General features: G+C 37.9%; 1 protein-coding gene across 2 annotated transcripts in view; it reads right to left on the bottom strand.

Annotated features, from left to right (window-relative positions):
* The window catches only part of CCND3 (cyclin D3), a 76,595-nt gene that overhangs the window by 14,143 nt on the left and 38,111 nt on the right, over positions 1-24,341 (bottom strand). The window contains exons 2-3 of one of the 2 annotated variants that reach the window (XM_087929518.1): positions 14,818-14,879; positions 2,682-2,897 (exon numbers count right to left, since the gene is read on the bottom strand). In XM_087929518.1, coding sequence (XP_087785644.1) covers positions 2,682-2,897; positions 14,818-14,838 — 237 coding nt within the window. In that variant the 5' untranslated portion in view covers positions 14,839-14,879. Of the gene's footprint in view, positions 1-2,681; positions 2,898-4,868; positions 5,336-14,817; positions 14,880-24,341 lie in introns of those variants that run through there. The other variant, XM_026715604.2, reaches the window with a different exon arrangement.

The raw sequence follows: 24,341 nt of genomic DNA, 5'->3' as shown, positions 1-24,341 counted from the left end.
TTGCCCTGTGTGCCTTGATTGATTGATGCTGAAATGGAGATAACTCCACTGCCTGACAAACAAACAAGCTCTGATAGTTCAATTATACTTCTAGGGAGATCCATGGCATCCCTCTACTGCCAGCAGAGCTCCTTCTGGAGAAGTAAGGATTATAGCACCACCCCAACAGACATTCTGGGACAGGACAGAGGTTACTTGGTCTATGCTCAATATCCATATGATTTCATATTTACCTGCAAGCAAATTATTTCAATGCTTATATCAACCATTTCAAATCCAAATCCCTTGAGGAAATATGAGGGTAAGAAAGAAGAAAGCTGTCTTAGTACAATTGTTTAATTCAGACCATTTTCCAGTGATGAATTGCATTCCTTTGAATTAAATCAACCCATCCTGCTGATAGGAGCTTGTCACATTCAATGGATAAGAATCCTGGAGATTCAGGATTTACTTCAGATTTGAAGCAGGGGTCTTCAAACTTGACAGCTTTATGACTTGTGGACTTCAACTCCCAGAATTCCTTCTCCAGTCATGTTAGCTCAGGAATTCTGGGAGTTGAAGTCCACAAGTCTTAAACTTGCCAAGTTTGAAGACCCTTCCTTTAGAGTCTCAAATATAGACACAATTTATTATTCTGAGAAGTTGGGTAAAGCCTACTATGATTTCCCAGTTCAGCTAACATAATTGGCTAACTCTTCAAATGTCTCATTAATTCATTCTAATTAATTCTTGAATTTCTACTGACCATCTCCTTTTTCTACCTGTGGTTTGATGAATCTGCAGAGTCTTGAGTGAGAATGTTGGGATTAAGTGAACCCAAGTGAAGCAGAGATGCTTGCTTCTTTGTATGAAAGTCTCACCAGAAAGGTAAAGTACAGGAAGACACCTAACAACTAATAGGCCAGGTGTCACGGTAGGAGAAGCTTCTTAGGCTATGCAGAAATAGGCCATGGGTGATGGGTAGCAACTTGCTAGTTTCAGGCAAGATTTTTCCATTTAGTCAGGAGATGACATGGATCTTATGCATGAAAAACAAGTGCTCTGCCACGCAGCAATGACCGATGTCTTAGAAAACCAACTATCTTGGGTTACTTTTGAATATAGTAAGTAAGCATGGATAAGTCTGTTCTAAGCATCAGCATATATAATCTTGCTTACTTTTCCTCCACCTTTTTTAAGAGATGTGTTGGTTTCTAGAAATTCTGCACTATATTCAATCTAGTCTGAAATCTAATGAAAAGACCGCTGTAGGGTCTTCAAAAATATATTTTATATAAATATTCAGAATACAGACTTTGTTCACATGGAGCGCCTCACTAAAAAGAGCTTCTTTATTAAAAATGAACACAGAACTTGATCCTGTAACTGGATAACAAAGACTGATGTAAGTGGTGAATTATTCTTGCAGCAACTTCATTCTATTGACAAACTGCCTACTGATAGCAAAATTACATGCTTCCAGACTAAGTACCATAACATTGGCCATAACCTTCTGAGAGCTGATGTTTAAATATTTTTAAAATACTTACAAACATTCTTTTCTAATTGGTGTACTCTGCAGGTTTAAAACTATAACTACCATTGAAAAGTGACTATTCTTCTGTCATGTCCACATTTCACTGTTCATTTTTAAACAAGATTTTGCTAAATTTGTCTCAACCATCCCCAAATAAGACCAGTTCTGTCCTTAACAGAAATTGTTAACCTATGTGTTTTCTTCAAGTAGTATTTGTTGTATGATTATTTCTCATTGCAGATGAATAATGACAAAGGAATGTATTTCTTTGCAACATACATTGTATATTTGGAAGGAATACAATTACAAAGTTTCACAGAAAAATAACTAGATTATGCACACATCTGAAATACGTGTTACAGGTGTGTTACAACAGTTTGTTTAGTGATTATTCAAAGTTACAATGGCACTAAAAAAGTGCAACCATTGCAGCAACCTCATGGTCATATAATCCAAATTTAGACGCATGGCAACTGACTTTTGTGGCCTTCGGACGAGCAAAATCAATGGGGAAGCCCGATTTACCCAACAACTGTATTACTAATTTAACAACTCAGTGATTCGATTGACAAATGAGACAATAAAAGTCATAAAATGGGGCAAAACTCACTTAACAAATGTCTCACTTCACAACAGACATTTTGGGCTCAATTGTGGTTGACCACCTGTACATTTCCTCCTGGTAGGTAGGGCATTTCGTACCCTTTGTGGCTAACGTCGTCACCATAGAGGGAAGCTCACAAGTGCAAAAGTCTCTGCTTCTTACTTACAAGTTCCAGTTTGGGAGGAGTGGGGGATTGTCCCTTGCACATTACTTTAGTCTTGTTTCCACCCAATAACATTTACTACATCCATATGTCCATTTGGGAGTTCATATCTATCCATTCTTAAAGTAATTTGATATGTTCAGCAAAAAGGGGCAATTTATTATTCACTTCTAATTTCAGATAATTTATGGGTAATTGCAATTCAACAAGAATCAAGAGTCTAAAAAAGATGTGCATGTAGAAGAGGGGGGAAATAGACTAGGATGTAGCAGGAAAAGGAAAACCATATGATACTTAAAGAGCCACCACAGTACCCACTGCTCATCCACGATTAAGTAACAGAGCAAGCTGAGTTGTAGAAATATTAAATATTATATCTAGTAATGAAAGAAACTTACCAAAACTTCACATGGTGTGATGGAATTGTCTGTGTAAATGCAGAGTTTCTGTACACTTAAAGGCATGGTCTCTCGTAACTTGGAAGCCAAAAGCATGCAGACAGCCCCCAGAAGTTGCAAGTGGTTTTTGCGGGTGGGGACACAGGACAAGTAGCGATCCACATAATTCATGGCCAAAGGAAACACCTCTTCTTCACATTTTTGCTCCTCACAAACCTGATTAAAAAAAATCAGTAACAATGGGAAAGAATTTTATAAATAATGACCACCTACCATACTGAAAATAAATTCTTCAAAAATTGTCCTTATCAAAGCACTTTGTATTGTAAGTATGAAGGAACATATGAGAGTTAATATGTAGAACTGGGGATATGAAAACGTATTCTGTTTTTGCTTCTAGATCCCGCTGCACAGTTAGGTCAAATCTGCATTACAGAATCAGTATTTGGTTTTTTAAAGTCTGGTCTGATGCATCATATGCAATGAATAATATCCTAAATATTCAAAAGCATTTCACTATTCTAATTTCATTTACTACAGAACATTAAAGCCTTTTATATCTCACACCAATAAAAATACCAGTGAAATAAACGGTACTTCCATGGAAGAAGCCATCATGTGATGACAATATTCATCAAGAATTTAAAAGGCCTAATTCCCCATCTTCTCCATTCATTAGGCTAGTTATTTATGCTAATTTATTACTGCACCCACTGAATCTTTTATACTGACTTCACAATAAAACCATGACTATAGCCCTTTTACCAGAAACTCATTTTACTGTATGACTTTCCCATATAGGAATTGTTGCTTTTTAAAGTGGATGCATTTAGCTTTCCTGTTGTGATATCTGTCTCATCAGCTTAAAGCCATATAAATGAATTTGAATCCACAATCACTCCTTCTAGTCTATCTGCACAGGGCTGCTTCCCTTTATGACATGCCTAAGGTATAATGGTGGAGGAATTCAAATCTCTCTTCCAGTCTGAGCTCCTTACTTTGTTTTCCCCAAAAGCAATTCTTACCTATTACTGATGATCAGGAAAATAAGGTTTTATAAACCTGAATTTAATAACCCAAATGCATTAATGGAGTTGCAGAAAGTGGTCATTTTCCCTGAGCACTTTGATATCTTGCAAACAAAAATAGTAAATAATATATTATCAAAAAAGCAAGCACACAAGAGTCCCTTTCTTAGATTACAAATCCATTGAATCCAGAATCTTGTTTCCAACAAGAAACTTACAAATAAAACTGTGTTTCTCCTTTGCTTCACTTAGAAAAAAACTCTTATCTAATTTGTTTGTGCTTATTGTACAAGTACCTAAAGCAATTTATTTATAAGATAAGGCAAGACTATTATACTTTGACTTCCGATTTTCTTTTTCTGGTTAGAGCTTTGGTTAAAATTTGTCCTTTACTAGTTGGTTATTTATTTCTCCCATTTCATCCATCTTCATATCTGGTATTTTAGTTGTGAAAAATTGCAGATTCTAAACTGCTTCGATCAATCCATAATTTGTTGTGCACAAGCAGGGCTAGTGGCCGGGACCCCCTAGAGGTTGCACGCTTTACTGCCAAAAGGTGAACGCTCCTCAAATAAGAATCTTTCCCTTGGCTTAGCACCATCAGGGTGGGTTTTTGTTTTTTTGTAATCAACCTAAATCGAGAAGGCAAAAACGGAGGGGCACGGAGGCCTCGTTTATTTTTTCAATCCGCACCCCCCACCCACCTCTAGGCTTGCTGTTTATTAAGCATCGATTCCTTCACCCCCAAACGCAAACACTTCCCACCACGTTCGGCTGACCTCTCCCCTTGCAAAAGCCTTCCCCAAAACGGCTGAATTTGGATCCCTCCCGCCACTACCATTCGAGCCAGCTTTCCCGCTCCCATCCAGGCTAACCTAAGGCCTCACTTCTTTCTAGGGAAACTTCTCCGGATTCCGGAGAAACCAGATTCCAGGGAATGAACGGAGAGAAACGTGCCATAAAGACGCCTATACCTCGACGCATACTTGCCCGAATATAGATGCCACCGAAACTAACCAGGCTTCCTTCCGAGCGATTGCAAAAAGAAGGGGAAAACACCCACCCACCCCCATTTTTTGAGGCGGCCGACTAAAAGTTAAGCCGGGCTGCGCCCACAAGAAGAGAGGGTGGGTGATCGAGCGACTCCCCCGGCACAAACCTCCAACATCCAGAACGCCAACATCTTCCGCATGTACGGCTGGATCTCCTTCTGCACGCACTGGAAGTAGGAAACGCGAAGGCAGCAGCGCTCTTCCTGGCTGAGCAGATTCTGCAGGACCCGCCGGTCCCTTAATAGCTGCGGATCCCGCTTGGCCCGGATCACCCCTTCCACACACAGCAGTTCCATGTGCGCGAATTCGGAGACGGGACGGGGCGATGGAAAAGAAGGGAGCCGAGGCTGCGAGCGGGGAGCCGGAGGCCACGAGGAAGGGAGAGGAGGGACTCTTCGGCAGTCTCCGCCCGAGCGCGGGCTGGATCCAGCGGTGGCAGCGGCGACCCGGCGAGCCCAGCCAAGAAGCCTCCCCTCCCCCTGCGAGGTGCCTCCAACCTCCCGGCAGCACCGACACCAATGAATGTACGGCCACGGGTCCTTGGGAGAGGCGGAGTCGGCCTCTGGCCCACCTTCTTCTGACGGACGCCCCTTTCTAGGCCACGCGAAAGATTTGCCATCCTAGGGGCGGAGGATCTTCCTTTTTCTCCACCCCGGGGATGTTATTTTACCAAGCGCCAGAATGTTCTTTGCAAGCAGGGGCGCTGGCGGACGGATTTGTCCCGTTTTCTGGACATTTACTTCAGGATCTTTAGCTATTCCGGCCGCTCCAACAAGGAAAGCAGGATCCTGAAGCGCGACGCTTTACAGGTTGCCTGCCTTGCACTGGCACGTATGAATCTGGCTTCGGCGCCCTTGCAAAGCAGGGAGTCCGCGCTAAAGTAACCCTCGGTATTCCCACGGTGCCTGCAGTTCTCTCAAAAGACGGCATGTGCCACAAATAGGGGTATTATAACTGCCTGGTGTCTCGCGACAACATACCACCATCACCAGCAATATCCCGATGACCAGATTCCTGCAAGCTAGGGAATTGCCTGTGGCATTTTGGCTCCTCCCCTCGCACCCAGTGACCAACATGGCCACTGATAAGGTGCCCTAACCTAAAATTTCAGGACGAAGAAGGCAGCGCTCCGTTCAAGGCCACTGCTGTGCCCTCTTCCAACTTCCTCTCCTCAGGAAGGAGAGATACTAACTGATTTCTAAATCATGGACAGTTCCTGGGTGGCAGCAGAATTGGGGCTTTTGTATGTTTTTGCAGCTATGAGATGGTTGTCTGGATTTTTGCAGTCCATATCTCATACCTCTCACATCCTGTTTTCTTTATAATGCACATTCCCACTCATTTCAAGGCCGCTGACCAAAATGGACAACTACTTTGTCATCCCCCCCCCCCCACACACACACTTTTGGCATGAACACTTTCACATGAGGACTCTGCCAGTTCAAAACCAGCTCAAAATCTTTGTCGTCCTATGATGGCTAAATTTGACTTAACTGGATTTATATCTGGCTCTGTTCCAGTGTTTTAAAAATTGAAGTAAAGTTAGCTTTTAAAAAAGCAAAAATACTGAAGCATTGGAATTGCCTCTTTCCCTGTTCGCAGGAATGTTGGCCTTACCATGTCCTGCCTCTTGACTTCAGTGCTCCAGGCCTTTGAAAGGGAAATGATGGCTTGATGCCAACCAGGTAATGGACATTGCGCAAAGTAGATTTGCACAGGTGTATTGGCAATTTATTTTCCTTTTGTATGGAGTGAGTGTGAGAGGTTTTTGGTACTGCCAGACTTAAAGCAATTCAGAGGGGTGTCAGTGATTTTTGTTCCTTCCAAAGTTGGGATGTAAATCTCAACAACTTTTGACAGATGGGAGAGGAGGAAGTACTGTCAATATGGCAGTGCCATGCAATATTCTCTCCAGTGCTTTTTTTTTTAATAAATGAGGTGAATCAATGCCATGAAAGAAATACTCATAATAAAAGTATGGAGAAATTACTGCAAATTTCAAGAATAATATAAACTGGATTATAGCATTAAGAGATAAATTCATCACCAGTTCAAGTGTTCTGTATCACAAAGAGAAGATTTTTATATCGCCTTCATATTCAGGGCTCTAATACCTTTTCTTTCAGAAATTCTTCCAATAACTTTGATGATGTAATATATGAAGAATCCAGGAGTGAAATGCTTCCTTCATGAAAACCAACCAACCAATGGAATTTAAACTACAATTAATTTCCTTTTTCTTCTTTCTTTTTGGTGGTCTGCATCATTTGCTTTGTGCAAACGATTCAGGTTCTATATTTTCTATGAAAATATACCCAGGCTATCTTATTACCAAACATTGGGAAGGCAGAATGTTGAATCTTTGTCTCTTAACGTTTTCTGGATTCAGTATTTTGAAACTAAAGATTCCAGCCACCCACTATACACAGATATCTTTCAACTTGGGCTGGCTTTAACAGACCCTGGAATATTCTGAAACAAACCTAGTAACACTTAGGGGAAAAGAAAGGAGGGGAAAAGAAAGAAATTGTTGCAAAACAGGCAGTTCTGCCTCCAGATCATGACTTTGCAAAACCAGGATACCCGAAGATACATGATCAGACCCAAGTGGCAAGTTAAAGACACCAGCGGTTTCCAAAACTGCACCAAATAGCACTTTGGGAAGAAGAAAACAGTATTAGAGGTGGGGGAAAAGACAGTTCATCAGTGTTGAAAGATAAACTGTTCCTTGCTTTTCTGGCACAAAGCTTAGCAATCTGCAAATGAAATTGCCATACCATTCCATTGCATTATAGTAAATGATTGTAACTGGAGAAGATCTTGTTAAAAATCATAACACAGAGATGGCTACAAATTCACACATAATAATATTATGATATGTTATAAATATTATATTGGTCCCTCAGCCTAACCTACTTCACAGGGTGGTTGTTGTGAGGGAGAAGAGAAGGGAACACTACGTATACCGCCTTGAATTTCTGTAAAAAAAAAAAAAGACAAGATATAAATCTAATTAAAAAAAGAAGTGTGTGATTCAAATGATGGTAATCAAGCTGGGGTACAGCCAGTCCCACTATGTAAAAAATGAAACCAAGAAATCCATTCCACACAAAGGTTTAAAATATATATGTATTGACTATAGTGACACAATCTTTGCAACGTGACTATCGGTGGTATTCAGCCGGTTCGCACCAGTTCGGTAGGACCGGTAGCAAGGATTTGGTGTGGGTCGCCAAACCGGTAGTAACTTCTGACTGGCCATGCCCCCAGCCCAGTCGCTAGTCACTTGCTTGTCCTGCCTGCCCGATGCCCGCTTACCCAGTCACTCCTTAAGGTTTTTTTTAAATCTCCCGACAATCAGCTGCTCCTATGTGCTGGGATTCCCCTCGCTTCTTACTACAGAGCATGGAGGAGTGCTGCGTGCCCCTCTGCTCTTTTTTTTCTTCCTGAACCCCAGGGGAGCCTTCTGGGAGCAAAAATGCCCCCCTAGAGGCTCCCCTCTGAGACCAGGAAGGCCCCCAAAATGGGGGGGTTTGCAAAAAATGCCATGCCCAATCACATGGCCATGCCCACCTAGCCACGCCCACAGAACCAGTAGTAAAAATTTTTGAATCCCACCATTAGTAACTATGCTTTATTTTCCCACCCTCTAATTCTATGTGAATTACAGAGGTATCTGAGTTTGTTGCACATGCCTTCTTCTAATTTGGGGCTTAAGCACCTTTTTCCACTTGTTGCTTTAATAATGGATCTGGCTGTCTCTCAATGGCACCTTTCTTACTTTTTACAGTACACCTATGTGTCTCTGAATTGCTGAAGTACAATTACCAACATAGAATTGGCAATATGGGTTGAGACTGCTGGTAGTTGTAGTTCTGAATGTTTTGAAAACTACAGTTTGCTACACTTTTATAGAGCTATGGTGGTTTATTATACTTAGTGATACGACACAATGGGAAAACTTTTAAAATGACATAAATGCTTTCATTCTGCTATATTGCATGGAACTGAATGTTCAAACAGTCCAAAATATTGTATATGTGTGTATTTATTATGTGGCTAGAAGGAAACTACTAAAGATAAGACTGAAAGCATGCATGCACAAAGTTCAGCTGTGACAGATATTAAATTAGTCCCTTAACAGCTGACCTACAATTATAATTGGAAGTATAAAGAGTAATAGGTAACTCAACCACAATAAAATGAAGGTGTGGAACGTTGCAAGAAGGTAATAGTGAGAACTGTGATATGATAAAGAACCAAAAATAAAAAGTCTACAAATAAAATTGCAATGACAGAAGACTACATAATTAAATAATTAAATATAGATCTGCAAAAGGAAAATAATTGTCAGAAGAAATAGCTGAAAGAGCAAATAAATTGTAGTTCAGGTTGAGTAAATTAATAAATAAGAAGAAGCATCAAGTGAAGATTAAGAAGGCTGAACAGCCTTCCCCAAGTAGCAAACTAGAAGAATCTAGGCCTTGCTGTGGGATACAATACCCTGTTGGCATAAATATACCTCTTGTTACTCTATTCTTTGCAGCAAACTAATAAGATTAGTTCCTTGCATGGGTGAATTGATGAATTGTTTTATGTCACAGCATTTCATTTCTTTCCACTGTACTAATATGTAGCTGTCTCCATGTTCACATCACCTGGTTGCTGGGATTTGCCAACAATTAATAGCTGCTCAGGTCCCGTGAACATAAATTGCACAATAAGGTGGCAACTTAAGGAAGGAGAACTGGGTCCTTGATGGTAGAGGATGTGCATTTCATGGACCGCTGTCACTAGGCCTGAAGAATGCCGTTGTGGGAATTCTCTTTTCTTTCAATCCATGCCAGGAGGTGTTTGCAGGGGGAAGAAACACCTTTTCCCCTTTCAAGTGGAATATCTAAGGGGTCAATACTCTCACCTCTTCTGATTATTATCTACATGAAGCCGCTGGGCAAAGTTATTTTTAATAGAGGATCCAGAGTCCAGTGCCATCATTATGGTGATGACAGTTATACAGTGGTTCCTTGGTACTCAATTGCTTTGAAACTTATTGAATTTGGTACTCAACACATTTGACATAAAAGTTATAGTGCTATGTGAGCCAAACTAATTACCAGCAAGCTTCCAAATACAATTCAAGGTAGTGACTGTAGCCTATACAGTAAAGTCCACTATGGCAGTTACAGTACATAAACTTCATCTACTGGGTCCAAGAAGTAAGTCTTCCTTGTCATAAACCAGCCTAATGGAATGATGTCCCCACCGCTATTCATTGGTTTAGATTGCCCTGACTGATGCTCTTTAAGAGGAACCTAGAAATCCTGGTTGTTTTCCCAGATGCTGGAATAAGGAGTGATTCTCCTTGGTTTTATTGTATTATCAGGCCTCATTTTTTATTGTTCTTGTAATAGGTTTTATCAGCTCATGCCATCTTATTGGAGATTTTTTACTGCTTGTTTTTTATTATAAGCCACCCAGACTTAAGTTGGGAAGTTCTATAAACCCGATTAAACAAACTTTAGTGACTAAGCTATTTTGCTGACGTAGCAACTGACATAACACAAAAGCATACATTTGGGTTAACAAACACAACACATTGCTGTGTTCACATGAAACTTTATTATAAAAGAAGCAAACTGCATAACTCTTAACCATAATGATTCAGTCCACGTAATATAACCAGGGGCATCCAAAGGGGAGGGATTGTCAAGGTAGCCAAGAGGGTGGGCCTGACCAAATGATTGAGGCCATGTTCCCTTTTCACATGCATCACATCTGTCTAAAAAAGGACCAACAATGTGGTTGCATCCACCTTCTTGGGTTTTTTGACTTCCTTGCAGAAACTTCTGATTAAATTAAAGGATAATCTGCAAGGAGAAATCCAGCTAAATACTCTGAAAATGAAAAAGTTCAGATGTTATATATTCACCTAGCTTAGGAATTTTATTTATTCATTCTTCACATTTCTACACTGCCCATCTCACCTAAGTGACTGAGCAGTTTATAATTAAAACTGCTGCCCCTCCTTTTGTTTGGCTGATTCACATCCTTTGACTAACAATAGAAAATCTGTGCTCTAAAATAAAAAGTGTATTTACCAGAAAGTGTATAAAAATCAAGCTCCATTAACCACCACTTAATTAGATTTCTGATTCTGAGAGTCCAAATGGATTCTATTAAAAAACAGCATTTTTCCAGATGGATCTCCATGAAGTTGCCTAGATCCAGTAACACTTAATTAAAATATCACTGGTATAAAAAAAACGAAACTTCTTAATATAGCAAAGGGATGAAAAAATTACCCCACATACCCTATGTGTTCATAACTACAGTATAAAGTCTCAGATAAGAAATGATGACTGTTTGTAACAGGTAAACTGAGTTATAAGTTTCCATTTTGGATCTCAAAATATTTACAAAATTCAGTTATTCTCTTTTTAATTTCAGAAAGATTTTCATGGACTAAATAATAATTCTACGGTCTGACCTTCTCCCCAGAATGCAAGAAATGTTAAATTAGACCACCAGTTAACAGGCTCAGTTCCAGTAAATGTTTCCAATTCAGAAACATTTGCTGTTGGCAATTTAAGCTAATCAGCAACATGGTATGCATACAGTCTTCAGTAACAGTTGGAGCTGCAGGTACGTATGGGATGCAAGAATAGAGATCAATTGTATATGGGCTATAATACGGTGATATAGTGTATGTCTGCAGGGATTTGTTTATTTAAATGTGTTACACATGAATTGCTGAAGATGGCCAGGGAAACAAGAAGGTAATACTTTTACATCTTTGGTAGCAAAGAGGCTGTTTTAGCAGCCAATCAGTATCTATTGAAATGTACATTCTACCTAATGCTGCTTGGCTATGTCAGCTGTAGGGCATCCCCTGATCTCCCTTGAAAATTTCTTCTGACTAAATGACAGCAGCCAGTACATTTGCTGTTTGTTTGATTCTGAAACCTATTGTCTGCTTCATCCCCATTAGGTCTACAGTATAATAACTACACTTCTGTGAAAAGGCTAAAAGTAGCAATCTTTTTGAAGAAAGTAATTCTAAAAAGGCTGATCAGAATTTGTCAATGGTCTAGAAATGATAAAGTATTATATCCATTTTTTTGTAAACTAGGGAGAGAAATGACCAAGTAATGACTAAGAACAAAAGACTATATTCATATGCAATCTATTCTACCTCTCTGACATTTAGCTTTTTATCCATCCTGCAGGCAGTGATGGTTTTCTATCAAATGCTCAGTAGTTTTATGTATGATAGATGGATTCCAAAAATATACTGGACATGATTCAACTCCTGGCAAGTAACTTAAAGTTGCAACCTAAAGGCATAACTACACATTCCTTCCTCATTGTATGCCTCGACTGCTTCAAGAGTACTTAACCTCTTACTTTCTGCTTTTACTCCATTGCCCATTCTACCCCATTCCCTACAGCCAAAATCCAGGAATCATGAGTTAGTTTGAAGCATGAAGCTTCCCATGTTTTAGTATGGGATCAAAACAGTTGGAAAAGTATTTTAGAGAATACATGCTATTTCTAGTATAAAGGATTCTTTAAGGATGATTCACTCTTTGGTTCTTTAAATTTTGGATGAATCTGAGAATTTTAACGGGGAAGACAAGGATACAAAATGGGCATCACAAAAAGTGTGTCAGATCCACAGAAAAAGTTAGAATTTCCAAGGCTGGGTCTTTGTTTTTTGTGGGGTTAGGATTTTTCTTTTTCTTTTTCCTTTCTGCATGATATTTATTATAGGGAATTCACAGAAGTTTTTACACTTTCCATACATTAAAATATCAGGAGACATACTGCTGAATTTGGCACATAATTATAAAGGGCTCTAGGGCTCCTAAACTAAGATTTGGGTTTTTATAGCCCTAAAGCTATAGGTTGCCCAACTTTTCTTTAAGTTGTGAGAGAGGACGCTCCTCTTCCACCTTTGGTTATACATGATATACTCTTTGAGTTATTTTTTTTCATCCCTAAGATGTTTTCAAGATGCAAGAAGGACTGCCCTGATGGAGGCTAAAATAACAGAAGGAAACGACAAAAGAAACTGGCTTTAGATACTGTTTTGTTAAGGCCTTTTTTCTCTTCCCTGTTCATCAATCTAGTTATATATACCAGAACATGAAACCTATGTGTGTTACCATACCATTACAAAATACATGTAAAGTTAATAAAAAGAATAAATATGTTTTTATAGTGCAGTTTTCCCAATACTGCCTTTCAGTCTTGTTGAGAATACATCTCATCAAATATCTGAAAATAGTCTTAGTCCAGAGAGGATTTTCAAGTGTTATATTCTTTTTATGCTGCAAATATATTTAAACATAAAAAGCACATGACATAGAAACCATTACATTCTACTTACATTTGTCTTAGTTTTTTATGGTATTAAAAGGTTCATTTAAACTGTTTCTGCTATAGTTTATCTAAAAACAGAAATTATAAACAAGATTTTTTTAAACTGATGAAATACCAACAATAGGCTGTCACCAGAAAAAATGATAGCGATTATACAGTGAGGAAAGAAAAGCTAGATACGGTATTGTGATTAAAATAAATTACATATGGCAAAAGCAAAAGAAAACTGATTTTAAAAGTTCCTTAAAATATATCTCATAAAGAATATGTAATTGTTTCAATTTTTAAGCTTATAATTAAATCTAGATCAAACAGAAAAATACTGTATCATCTTCTCATTTTCAGAATATAGAGAATTTTCAAAAATAAAATAGCAAGCTCATCTCCCTAGACCTAGACCCATTTCTTTAAATTCAGGAAAGTTTCTTTCCACTTATATGAAATATTCCTCTTTGCCATGCCGCAAACTCAGTGCTACTTATAGTGGTCTCAGCTAATATTTAAATTGTTTGCCACTTCATTGTATGTGATAAATTACAAATCATTTCAACCAAATTTGCTTTATGAAAGATATATTTATTGGCCATTGGAATCCAGTTTTCTAAAATTATTCTGCTGCCTGTTACTGTACTGTACTGTTACTGTAGGGCAAAGATAACTTAAATGCAAGCCACAATTCCATAATTTCAGGAAAAACCTTTTACTCCAAGATCTTATAATATATAGGAAAGCAATATCCTGATGTTGACATTTAAATGTGTTTCTCTAAAAAAAATATGCCATAGCTAAGCAGTATTGTGATTTTATTTTGTACATTTCTGAAATGCCCAAGTAACCTGGAGAACATCAATAGAAGTTTAACAAATGCTACTCTTCAAATGTGGGGTACTTGATGCTCTCTGAGCTTGGTGGTTTTCTTTATAGACATTTCATTACCAAACTGGGTATGTCCTTATCTAGTTTGGTAATGAAACGTTGCAAGAAACTCACCAAGTTCAGAGAACATCATGTACCATACAATTTAATCCTGAGCTACATATATTCTTTTCTATGAGCACTCTTCAGATATATTTTACTTCATTAGTCAGGATCGGGGTTGCCAAAGGAAACAGGGTTCTATTTACCATAGACTTACGCAATTGAAAGTAAATCAAACTGTGTACACATGTACCTATGGCATATACAGTAAATCTTGCTCACCACCACAAGCCTTTTGTTATTCTAGATCGTTTATGGTACTATATTTGTTATCTGAACAGCTGTTTTGCTCTAAGAGGCTAAAGTCCCCAAGTACTAGGACCGGTGGACATATGTGGAATTTTTAAAATATCTTGTGGGCATTCTCAGATATGGTTGCAGGAGATATTTCTGGTACATAGAGTGGTGATTGTGGGGGACATCATGTGTGTGGGGAGATGCATTGGTCACAATACATTATCTCAAAGGTGCTTTTCCAAAAGGCAACTGGACTCCTTTGTACTTGAGGAAGATTTTTCGATTCCCATCCAAGAAGCTTCATCAGTTCAGATTCAGCCTTTTGGAAAAGCACCTTTGAGACAACTATGACCTGAAATGACTGAGTGTCTCCACAGTCACAGTCCACTAATTTACAGAAAGTGCCTGTTACTCTCTCTAGTTTTCTTCATATAGAAGCTCTATACTTCTCATTCTTACCTTTGTCAAGCAGTTCAACATGCTTCCAAAGCATTGGCCTTCAATATCCCAGTGTTTTTAATCTGTTAAGAAAGTTTAAAGCTTTCATTTTATGCTCAGAGCATTATTGGAATAAATTTATATTAAATTAAATATATTAAATTAAAAATAAATATTAGAATAAAATGATGCTGGAGACTAGTATTTTTCTTAACAAGATGCCAATGTCCTATAATTATTTTTTTAGATGCTAGCTAGAGCAAGGAGACTGGCAAGCACCAACTGAAGAACTGTAAGGAACTTCTATACATAGGACACAGAACTGAGAATCTGAGTTCTATGGTGAGGCTTTAGAAAGCAGAACATTTTAAAGTCATTTCTCATTTTGTCCTAACTTGCTTTAAAGTAAATTCTATATTTCTGAGAGAAACGCATTTTCACAGAGTTAAAAGCAATGCATTTGGTTTCAGGAAGCCTGAGGTTCATCCTTTTTGATACCTCAGCTTTTGTGATGCAATTGGAACATGCAGTGTGGTTGTATGAATTATCATTGATAATGTCTGAATCATTTCTGAAACAGCACCAACAGGCCTGTGATAATTACACAAATCTTCTTTAAGCAACATTTAAAACTGCACTTGTAAATGCAGTTTTTGTCAAACTAAAAAGTAATATTTGACAACATTGTAGTAAATAAGGAAGAGGTTTGTTAGGTTCACTGTGGAAGTAGCACCACCCAACTCATAGCTATTCTAACCTGGTTCTTCAAATTGTGCAAAACTATAACATATTTTGCTTTGGCCTTATGCATAATGTGAATCCACTTGTCATAGTCTGTAAATAATGCTTTGTGTGACAGTGCAATATGTGTGTAATGTGTGAACTCAACCAGGTGTTCCATATGTAATAAACCATAATTAATTGAACCTAACTTGCAAGCTATTTGTTGTTCTTCCCCTTTTTCTGTTGTGTGTGTGTGGGAGTTTTATAAGGTGGAGAATGAAGGACTCTGTCAACTTCATTTAATATTGTGTGAATTAGAAAACAGGCCCAATATGTTTCCAAATGAAATAAAATATCATTTCACATTGAGAATGGTCAACATCTAGCCTTTTATGCAGAAAAACACTACAGCATTAATTTATTGTATGAGATTATGATGTAATACTCCTGCTATACTGTTGCAACATCTTGATTAGGATGTACAGATGTAGCAATCAATGTGCCCCTCCTTGGTATTTATTTGCAAGTATTGCAAGTCTCAAGATCAGGATATACAACTTAAGAAACATAACAATTCATTACAACTCATTCTCTGATTACAAAGAATAACTGCAGACAGTTTTAAAGGAAGTTGGATCTTGTCCTATAAAAGATCATCTTTAAAATAAATTTTAAAAAAACCCTAATACAGATTAGTTCAGGTACAGATTATATAGAGTTACGTTGATATATCTTTGAAACGTAAGTTCAGATCAAAATTGTCCTCTAAAATCAAAGACTTAACTAACCTATGCTACATAATCCTGAATATTTCCCCTAAAAAAAAAGTAGTAACTCAAGAGGCAGAAACTTTGCTAATGGACCATTATTCTGACCTGGGCCAGTCTATTTTACATAACAAAGATCTACTCCAGGTAGAGCCATAATAGGAATTGCCCAAAGCCCTTTCATTATATCATCATCCAGCAAGGCTCAATCAAGCCTGGGAATCAGGACAGCCTACATAGTTGCCACTGCATGGTCCCATGAGAGTCTGACAACCAATCAGAATACAAGCTCAAATTCAAAACCCAGCAGAGGGCATAAAACCAAGGGACTCTCAGCATCTCTGGCCTTTTTTCCGCCAGGAATCCATCCTGTTCATCAATAAACCATCTTTCCAAGCAGTCACCATGTTTCCAGTATCTTTCTTCCCCACTTGGAACTGAACCCAGAAGGATATTTCTTCCAATAGTAGAAAGTTGGACTCAATATCCTACATGGCATTTTCCAACACTGTGATTCTATGAATCCTTCTAATCCCACCATTCACCACAGGAATTCAACAACCAGCCATCAGGAGCTAGGAAGAAACAGGCCAATGATCTAGAGTCTACTTTCTCGCTGTTCTTTATTCTTTATAACAGCTGCAAAAACCAGTTAAATTAAACTAGAAACTGTAAAAGCTGAATGAACACTGGAAAGCCCCTTGAGTATTTTTAGTTAATTAGGGAGCTTTCTGGTAAGTTTATGCAAACTGAGACAGAGTTTTCAAATAAGGAAACATTTTTAAAGTACATTCCTTTCAGTCCATCAGGTTCTTTTTCTCCCAAGCATTACATTGAATGACCTCTATAAAGTCAAAGAGAGAGTAGGCACTGAGATAATCTCGCAGTTCTTTAACTGCAGTTGCCATCAGAGAAAAATCACTTCACAGTCTCATACTGTGATATGTAGAACTCAATTTTACTGTCTATATTTATTGCAGAGAAAAGGGCTATTGATATGGGACTTGCAAATTTTAGGCTAAGTATATGTAATCTGATGTAGTCTGTATTTCACATAAAGCCATGGCTTGTTTTATCCATGGTTTATTAAATAAATTACAATGACCTGGTTCATACTGTTGGAAGAAATATCCTTCTGGGTTCAGTTCCAAGTGGGGAAGAAAGACACTGGAAATGTGACTGCTTGGAAAAAGGGGCTTATTGATGAACAGAATGAGTTCCTGGGCAGAAAAGGGAAGAGATGCTGAGTGCCTGGGTTTTATGCCCTCTGCTGGGCTTTGAATTTGAGCTTGTGTTCTTATTGGTTGTCAGACTCCCATGGGGCCATGCAGGGGTAACTTTGTAGGTTGTCTTTTGAGTCCCAGGCTTGGTTGACTCTTGCTGGGTGATGATGTAAAGAAAGGGCTTTGGGAAATTCCTATTTTGGCTCTGCCTAAAGGAGGGAGATCTTTGTTATGTAGAATAGACTGCCCCAGGCCTTAATGGCCCATTAGCAAAGATAGTGGGGCTGAGTTTCTGCTTCTCTGAGTTTCTACTTCTCTTTTAGGGGAAATATTCTGCCTTTTTATATATATACTAAAATATTTCATTTCTCTAGGAGAGGGGTGGGTTTTAACTTCCAACAATATACGAAACCCATCTATAAAATACGATTTACAAACTACAATGGATTGTTTTCCATAAAACCAGATCTTAACTGGTGACATTATGGCTTACTTATGTGTGAAGCACCACTTTGCTACACAGGATTAGTACAGTATGACTAACTTTGCTTATATCAACTGTTTGCGATGTATATATTTTCATCAGTTGCAGAAGGAAAACACAGCCAAATTGTTTTATTTTGGCCAACTGCCAGAATGACAGGTTTTAATTCTTTTCTTCAAATAAAGCTGGGATGTATTTAGGTATGTGGGTAGGTAAAATTCAGTATCATTTTCATTAAAACTTGACTCTACAGAGTAGCATATTGCACCAAGGAAATATATACCACTGCTATGTCTGAAAACTAAAGTTGTTTTTGTGTCATTGCTTTGCCTTACAGAATTTTAGAGGGAATGTGTATTCAGAAGCCTAATCTTCTCCTTATAATCTTTCTGCATTGACTTTACCATTCCCTCCATCTTTTTTTCCTAACTGAATTATCCATAGAAATTATCCATGCTTATTACTTTTTGGTTAGTGGTATAGAAACCCTCAGTCTTAAATATTGTTGTATGTATCAACATACAGATGCTTTCATCCAAGGCACTCTTTATCGGTTTCAGAAGATAAGAGAACAGTAAGAGCCCATCTGTGCCCTAATTAAAATACTGTAAAGTTTAGCCCTTCCCATAATCCAGCAACAGCTACAAGGCTAAGAAAAAGTATTGAAAATCTGCTCCTACCAAATCTTATCCTAGTTTCTGTCACACACGCCCAAGTCAAGGCCTGTAAATTACTTGAGTCTTAAATATTATGCAGTTTTTAAAATAAATTCTTAATGTCTAATCTGTGGTTTATTTATTAAATGTATTAATAAATTTAAACTTATATACCTCCTCTCTCGCTTAACTTACTTTTCAATTATCTTGTCAATTGGTAATTCCTTCTTGTCGGTCAAAATATCCCCTAAAAATAAACTGATATTGCTTTTTATATTTGTAGTTTATATTTAGTATTTTATTTGTATCTACAGAACATATATTACTGTGTAACTTATGTAAGTGTAGCACACAGAGGGAGAGAGAGAAGGAAATATATACAGTATATATAACTGAGATGTTTTTAGCGAGAAATGTAGCAAGACTCAAAGCAATTGAACATGGAAACTTTGGATTTCCAAAGAAACGACAAATGTATATTCCGTGAGTTACAAACTTCATATTTTCAGAAATAAATTGTGTCCTCAAAAAAAGCCTAGTAATAAACATCTGTCTGTTCTCCAGCCAGTGGGTGTTTGCATGGTATGAACAGAACCCCACCTTCAAATGGTGTTGTTACAGTGTGATCAAGCTTATCCTTTTGTACAGGCATACATTCCAAATGGCCTGTTGCAATTGCCATATTAGGTGGTTTTTTTTTTGGCTAACACCTATAGACTGCTGCTTCCTGCCATTCCCGCATCTCTTTCCCATTAAATTTGTTTTCTCATTCAAGTTAATCTGAAGCAAACATGATTCAGTTTGTACCTTGAATGAAAAATACCATTTGGAAATTAAATCCCATGTTTAAATAATCATGAAATTTCTATAAACTTACTTGTTAGAGTGTGACCCAAGTATTTTACCAATCTGGATTTGTTTCCCCACCCCATTGTATTCCTTTTCCTTGGTGTGCACTGTAGTTCTTGAATCAGGACTAATTACAGAATGGGGAGGGGGGGGGATTTCAATTTTTAAATTATATTGTAGGAAGTTAGCACCCACACTTTCCTAGAAAAATGAAATATCCTAGGAAATATTAAAAAGGCAGAATATTTCCCCTAAAAAGAGTAGAAACTCAGAAGCAGAAACTCACCCCCCCCCTTGCTAACGGGCCATTAAGCCAGAGTATTCTACATAATAAAGGCCTCTACCCATCTCAGCACTTGGCCTGGGAAGATTGTATCAGCCAACACTCAGGTGAAGCCATGTGGTCTAGACAAAGCCTACAAAGTTAGTTAAGACCCCTGCCCATGGGAGTCTGATAGCCAATGGGATACATTTCTTGCACAGGAACAGGAAACACTAAGATGGGGCCAACAGAGGTTATATAAGGGTCTCTCAGCAGCATCTTGGCCCTCCGTTTTTCTCATTTCACCTTGAAGCATGTGATCATCCTTTTCACTTTAGAGCTCCAAGCCATGTGGTCCTGTCTACCATTAAACCATCTTTCCAAACAGCCTCCATGTTTCCAGTGTCTTTTTCTCCACTTGGAACTGAACCCAGAAGGATAATTCTTCCAACAATATTAAACATGTTAACATGGTATTTATCTTGCACTTGAAATGAATGGGCAAATAACTTCATTACATTTATAGGTGGAGAGGGAAATAATCAAACTTATTAGCATCTCTTGAAAAATCAAAGTGGCTGCATGATTTTCCATAAGAAAGCACCATTAGATTAAATGGCACTTGTCAATGTGTGTAAACCTGAGATCAATATTTTTATTCTAAAAATTTTCTTTATAGATTTATTCTAAAGATTTATAAATTTCTAAAGATTTTCTGCCTCCAGCATGAAATGCCTTAAGGCTTAAGCTCTCTAAGCCTTGTTATTTTTTGATCTCCAAAAAAAATACAAAATCAAATACTTCTTTTGAGATGGGGGATGATGGTAACATATGATTGCACCATTACTGTACTGCAGCCCTGGTACTTTATAGTCATAGTACTAGTACACTGTAATAATAAATACGGATAGCTTATGCTTTTGTGTGGGGCATGTGAAAAAATCATATTATCTCATTGTTTTTGTTACTAAGGGGACTATTTGGTAGATAAAATTCCTAAAGCATCCTAACAAAATACTATTGTAATTCCAAAATATAACTAAGATAACAAGAACACACTGTTCTGCTATAGACAAATGTCTATAATTACAGTAGTACAGTAATGAGTTAAAGATCAACTAGAGAAAGCTGATGAAAAACAGAAAATGATCAATATATATGATCCTTCCGCAGTACTGCTCTTGAAATGTGTTGAGTTTCAACTCCTATAATCTCTAGTCCGTACTACAACAGATGGTTAAACCAACCTGAAACTATGGAATTTGAAGAGGACATAGCTGGAGGATACCCAGGCTAAGGAATGAAAATCTGTTGTATACCATGTAGAACAGTGATAAGTATTAGCTGTTAACAAGAGTTTTCTACCTTGTTTTGCTTTCTATCACATTTAGCCATTGTTTTATATGAAATGTGCAATCATGCACAGCTACACTGTTAAGTACACCACAGCATTCCTGCACTGTTTGATGTGTTAAAGGTGCGAATGGTTCCCATAATCATGGTATGCTTCAGCATAGCAAACTATACTATGATCAAAGGAAATTCCAAAACTTCCACTGGATTTACCCACAATTTCCCACCCTCACAAAATCCACCAGCTCCTGTAATTGGTATGAGCTTGAAGTCAGATTGAAATCAGAGTGCTATCGTTTTAATTAATATCAATTTTGGAAATCCAGAGTACTTCTGCTTTAGGGAAAGTTTTGCTAAATTCTTCAGAAAAATCAGTGAGTATTTGCCTCATTAGTATGTTTCTGTCAGAATTTTTCAAGCAACAGTCTGTATTTCACAGACTGTGGTACTCAACTCATATTTGTCAGACCCTGAAACCAGTATAATCTTTATACACTTGGCACTGCATTGCCAAGTAACTTTCCACAGCCACACCCTATCATTCTCTTAAGACTGAATCATCCTGATATGCACAGAATGTTTCATTCTTCTTTAAACAAAAATAAACTAAATGGTATTATTAATAACACCAATCAATTGTCTGAACAGGAGAGAAATTCCAAGGAAAAGTTTAGTGTGGTCCAAAATGACAGTATCTGTCTGTTTACCACTACAGGATCTCAATATGAAAGTTAGTAAAAGGAGTCACATATAAGTGGCTGAAGGCAGGAATCAGCAGTAGAACTGAGTTCATAGTAGTACAGTATTATATGTTTATTTAAAATTTGAAATCCATATGGAGAATCTCACTTACTGAATTAGGATTGTGAAAAGGCATAAAGTACAGGTATAGAACATGTACATAGTAAAATTAAAATGAGCATTTCAAACAACAAATTGTTAATATTGGGGGGAGGAAGGGACACAGCTTAAAAACACATTTTCAAAACCAGTAGTTATAAATATTATTCTATATTCACTTGGGAAAAAAGGAGGGGTTTAGTTTACATAGCTCTTACAATATAATATAGTATTTCTTGACCTTGGTAACTCTAAGATGTGTAAACCTCAACTCCCATGGCTGTCTGGAAACTCTGAGACTTGAAGCCCACACATCTTAAGAGTTGTAAAGATTGAGAAACATTGCAATTACAGACTGGCAACCAAATGTTAAAGAATGAGGTTATAATTTCACAACAGGCCTGCTGGACCAGGACTAAAACTATCGAAGTCGTGCATAGCCATCAGACCTGTTCAGAAAGCTCAGAAGAGAAAGATGAGCTTGATCCTTATGAATAATATCAACAATAAACAGCCTCCCCTAGTAAAAGCATTTAGAGCATGCTGCCTACAGCTATCAAGATTAGTTACTGATAAGCTTGATCTCCATGATTGGTTTATTTCTCTTTTAATCCTATTCTACCTGAGGCCACTGAGTTCAATAGTTTAACTATGCATTGTGTAAAGAAGCATTTCCTTTTGTCAGTCTTGAATCTCCCTACATTTCATTTCACCAGATAAAGCTGGTGTTAATGAAGTAGAACAGAATCTAGGTAAGTGCCATACTGATGCCTTGTGGGACAAGAACATTTTCCTCATTAAATATAACTATAACCCTTAAGTGTCAGAATTGAGGTCCAAAGAAAGAAACAAAATAAAAGATCAGCAACCTTGGAAAAAAACATTCCCCCCCTCATTGACAATATTTCTTAACCCAACACCAATTCTTTATGGTGCTAATGACTTTACCAGATCCAGGAATATTTCTCAGAGAGAAGCTCAGAGCTCCTTTCTAGGCTTTTAGGAAAAAGTTCCTAAAGAAGGTACCTTTACTTTATGCTAATCAAGACATCCCAGTTTTTGCATTATCTAACTTCCTTGAGGACACCCTGCAATGTGACACCCTTCTGTCACAGAAAGGCTTGTGATAAGCAAAAGGGGTTTGGGTGCTTTTCCTTCTCCTGCCCATTTGTTGTCACTGTTTCTTAGAATCCATCTGCTTTAAAAAGAAGAAAGTAAAACAAACAGTTCCATGTTGACAGGGACTGATAATTCTTCAGTCAACAGCTGGTTGTGTTCCTTATAGTGCCGCTCCTCCAAGACTATGAGTTAGTTTTGCTAGTTAACTTTTGCTAGTTAGTGATGCTCTTAGGCAATTTTAATATTCTTAGGAGGCTTCCCTTAAAACAGCCATATTGTGTAACTTTTGTTGTGAAACACACCATTAATGTTTCTGTTAAGTTTTATTTCTGTTAAGTTACCTGCCTCTTGAACTTCTTCTAATTCAAGGGGGCAGGGAGTGAGAATATATATCCCTTGCCAATCTTTAAAGAAATAATCTGAGGATATATATCTGTACTCTAAGTTCATGCTGTGGGCTAATTGTATCCTTGGGCGTAACTTCTATTCTGTTGTATAAAATTGCAAGATCATTTAAAAATTAGTTTGATTCTCAGTATCTACTGCTATACACTGCCTAGAGTCCACTTGGACTGAGACATGGATAAATCCCATAAATGAATAAAAATGCTGGCATCTAGCTGTACCCAATTCTGATCAGCTAGGTGGACAGCAGCCTTGATTGCTGTTTTGCAATTGGTAAATGACCTCAACTGACTGAAAAAGACCATCCTAGTGTTGGAAGAATTATCCTGGGTTCAGTTTCAAGTGGGGAAAAAGACACTGGAAACATGGAGGCTGTTTCGAAAGATGGTTTAATGGTGGACAGGACCACATGCCCTGGAGGAAGAAAGAAGGAAAAAGGGCAGAGATGCTGAAAGACCCTTAGTTTTATAACCTCTGTTGGGCCCCACCTTAGTGTTTCCTGTTCCTGTGTAAGAAATGTATCCCATTGGCTGTCAGACACCCAGGGGCGGGAGTCTTAACTAACTTTGTAGGCTTTGTCTGGACCACATGGCTTCACCTGAGTGTTGACTGATACAATCTTCCCAGGCCAGGTGGTGAGATGAGTAGAGGCCTTTATTATGTAGAATACTCTGGCTTAGGCCTTAATGGCCCATTAGCAAAGGGGGGCTGAGTTTCTGCCTCTCTGAAGTGAGTTTCTGCTTCTGAGTTTCCACTCTTTTTAGGGGAAACATTCTGCCTTTTTAATATTTCACAGTATATTTCATTTTTCTAAGAGAGGGGTGGGTGCTAACTTCCTACACTGGTATGTAGTATATCCTTATT

This window comes from Pseudonaja textilis, chromosome 3 (genome assembly GCF_049901715.1).
Source record: "Pseudonaja textilis isolate UNSWEBS1 chromosome 3, rPseTex1.2, whole genome shotgun sequence".
Lineage (NCBI taxonomy): Eukaryota > Metazoa > Chordata > Lepidosauria > Squamata > Elapidae > Pseudonaja > Pseudonaja textilis.
This window is presented reverse-complemented; position numbering and strand designations above follow the sequence as displayed.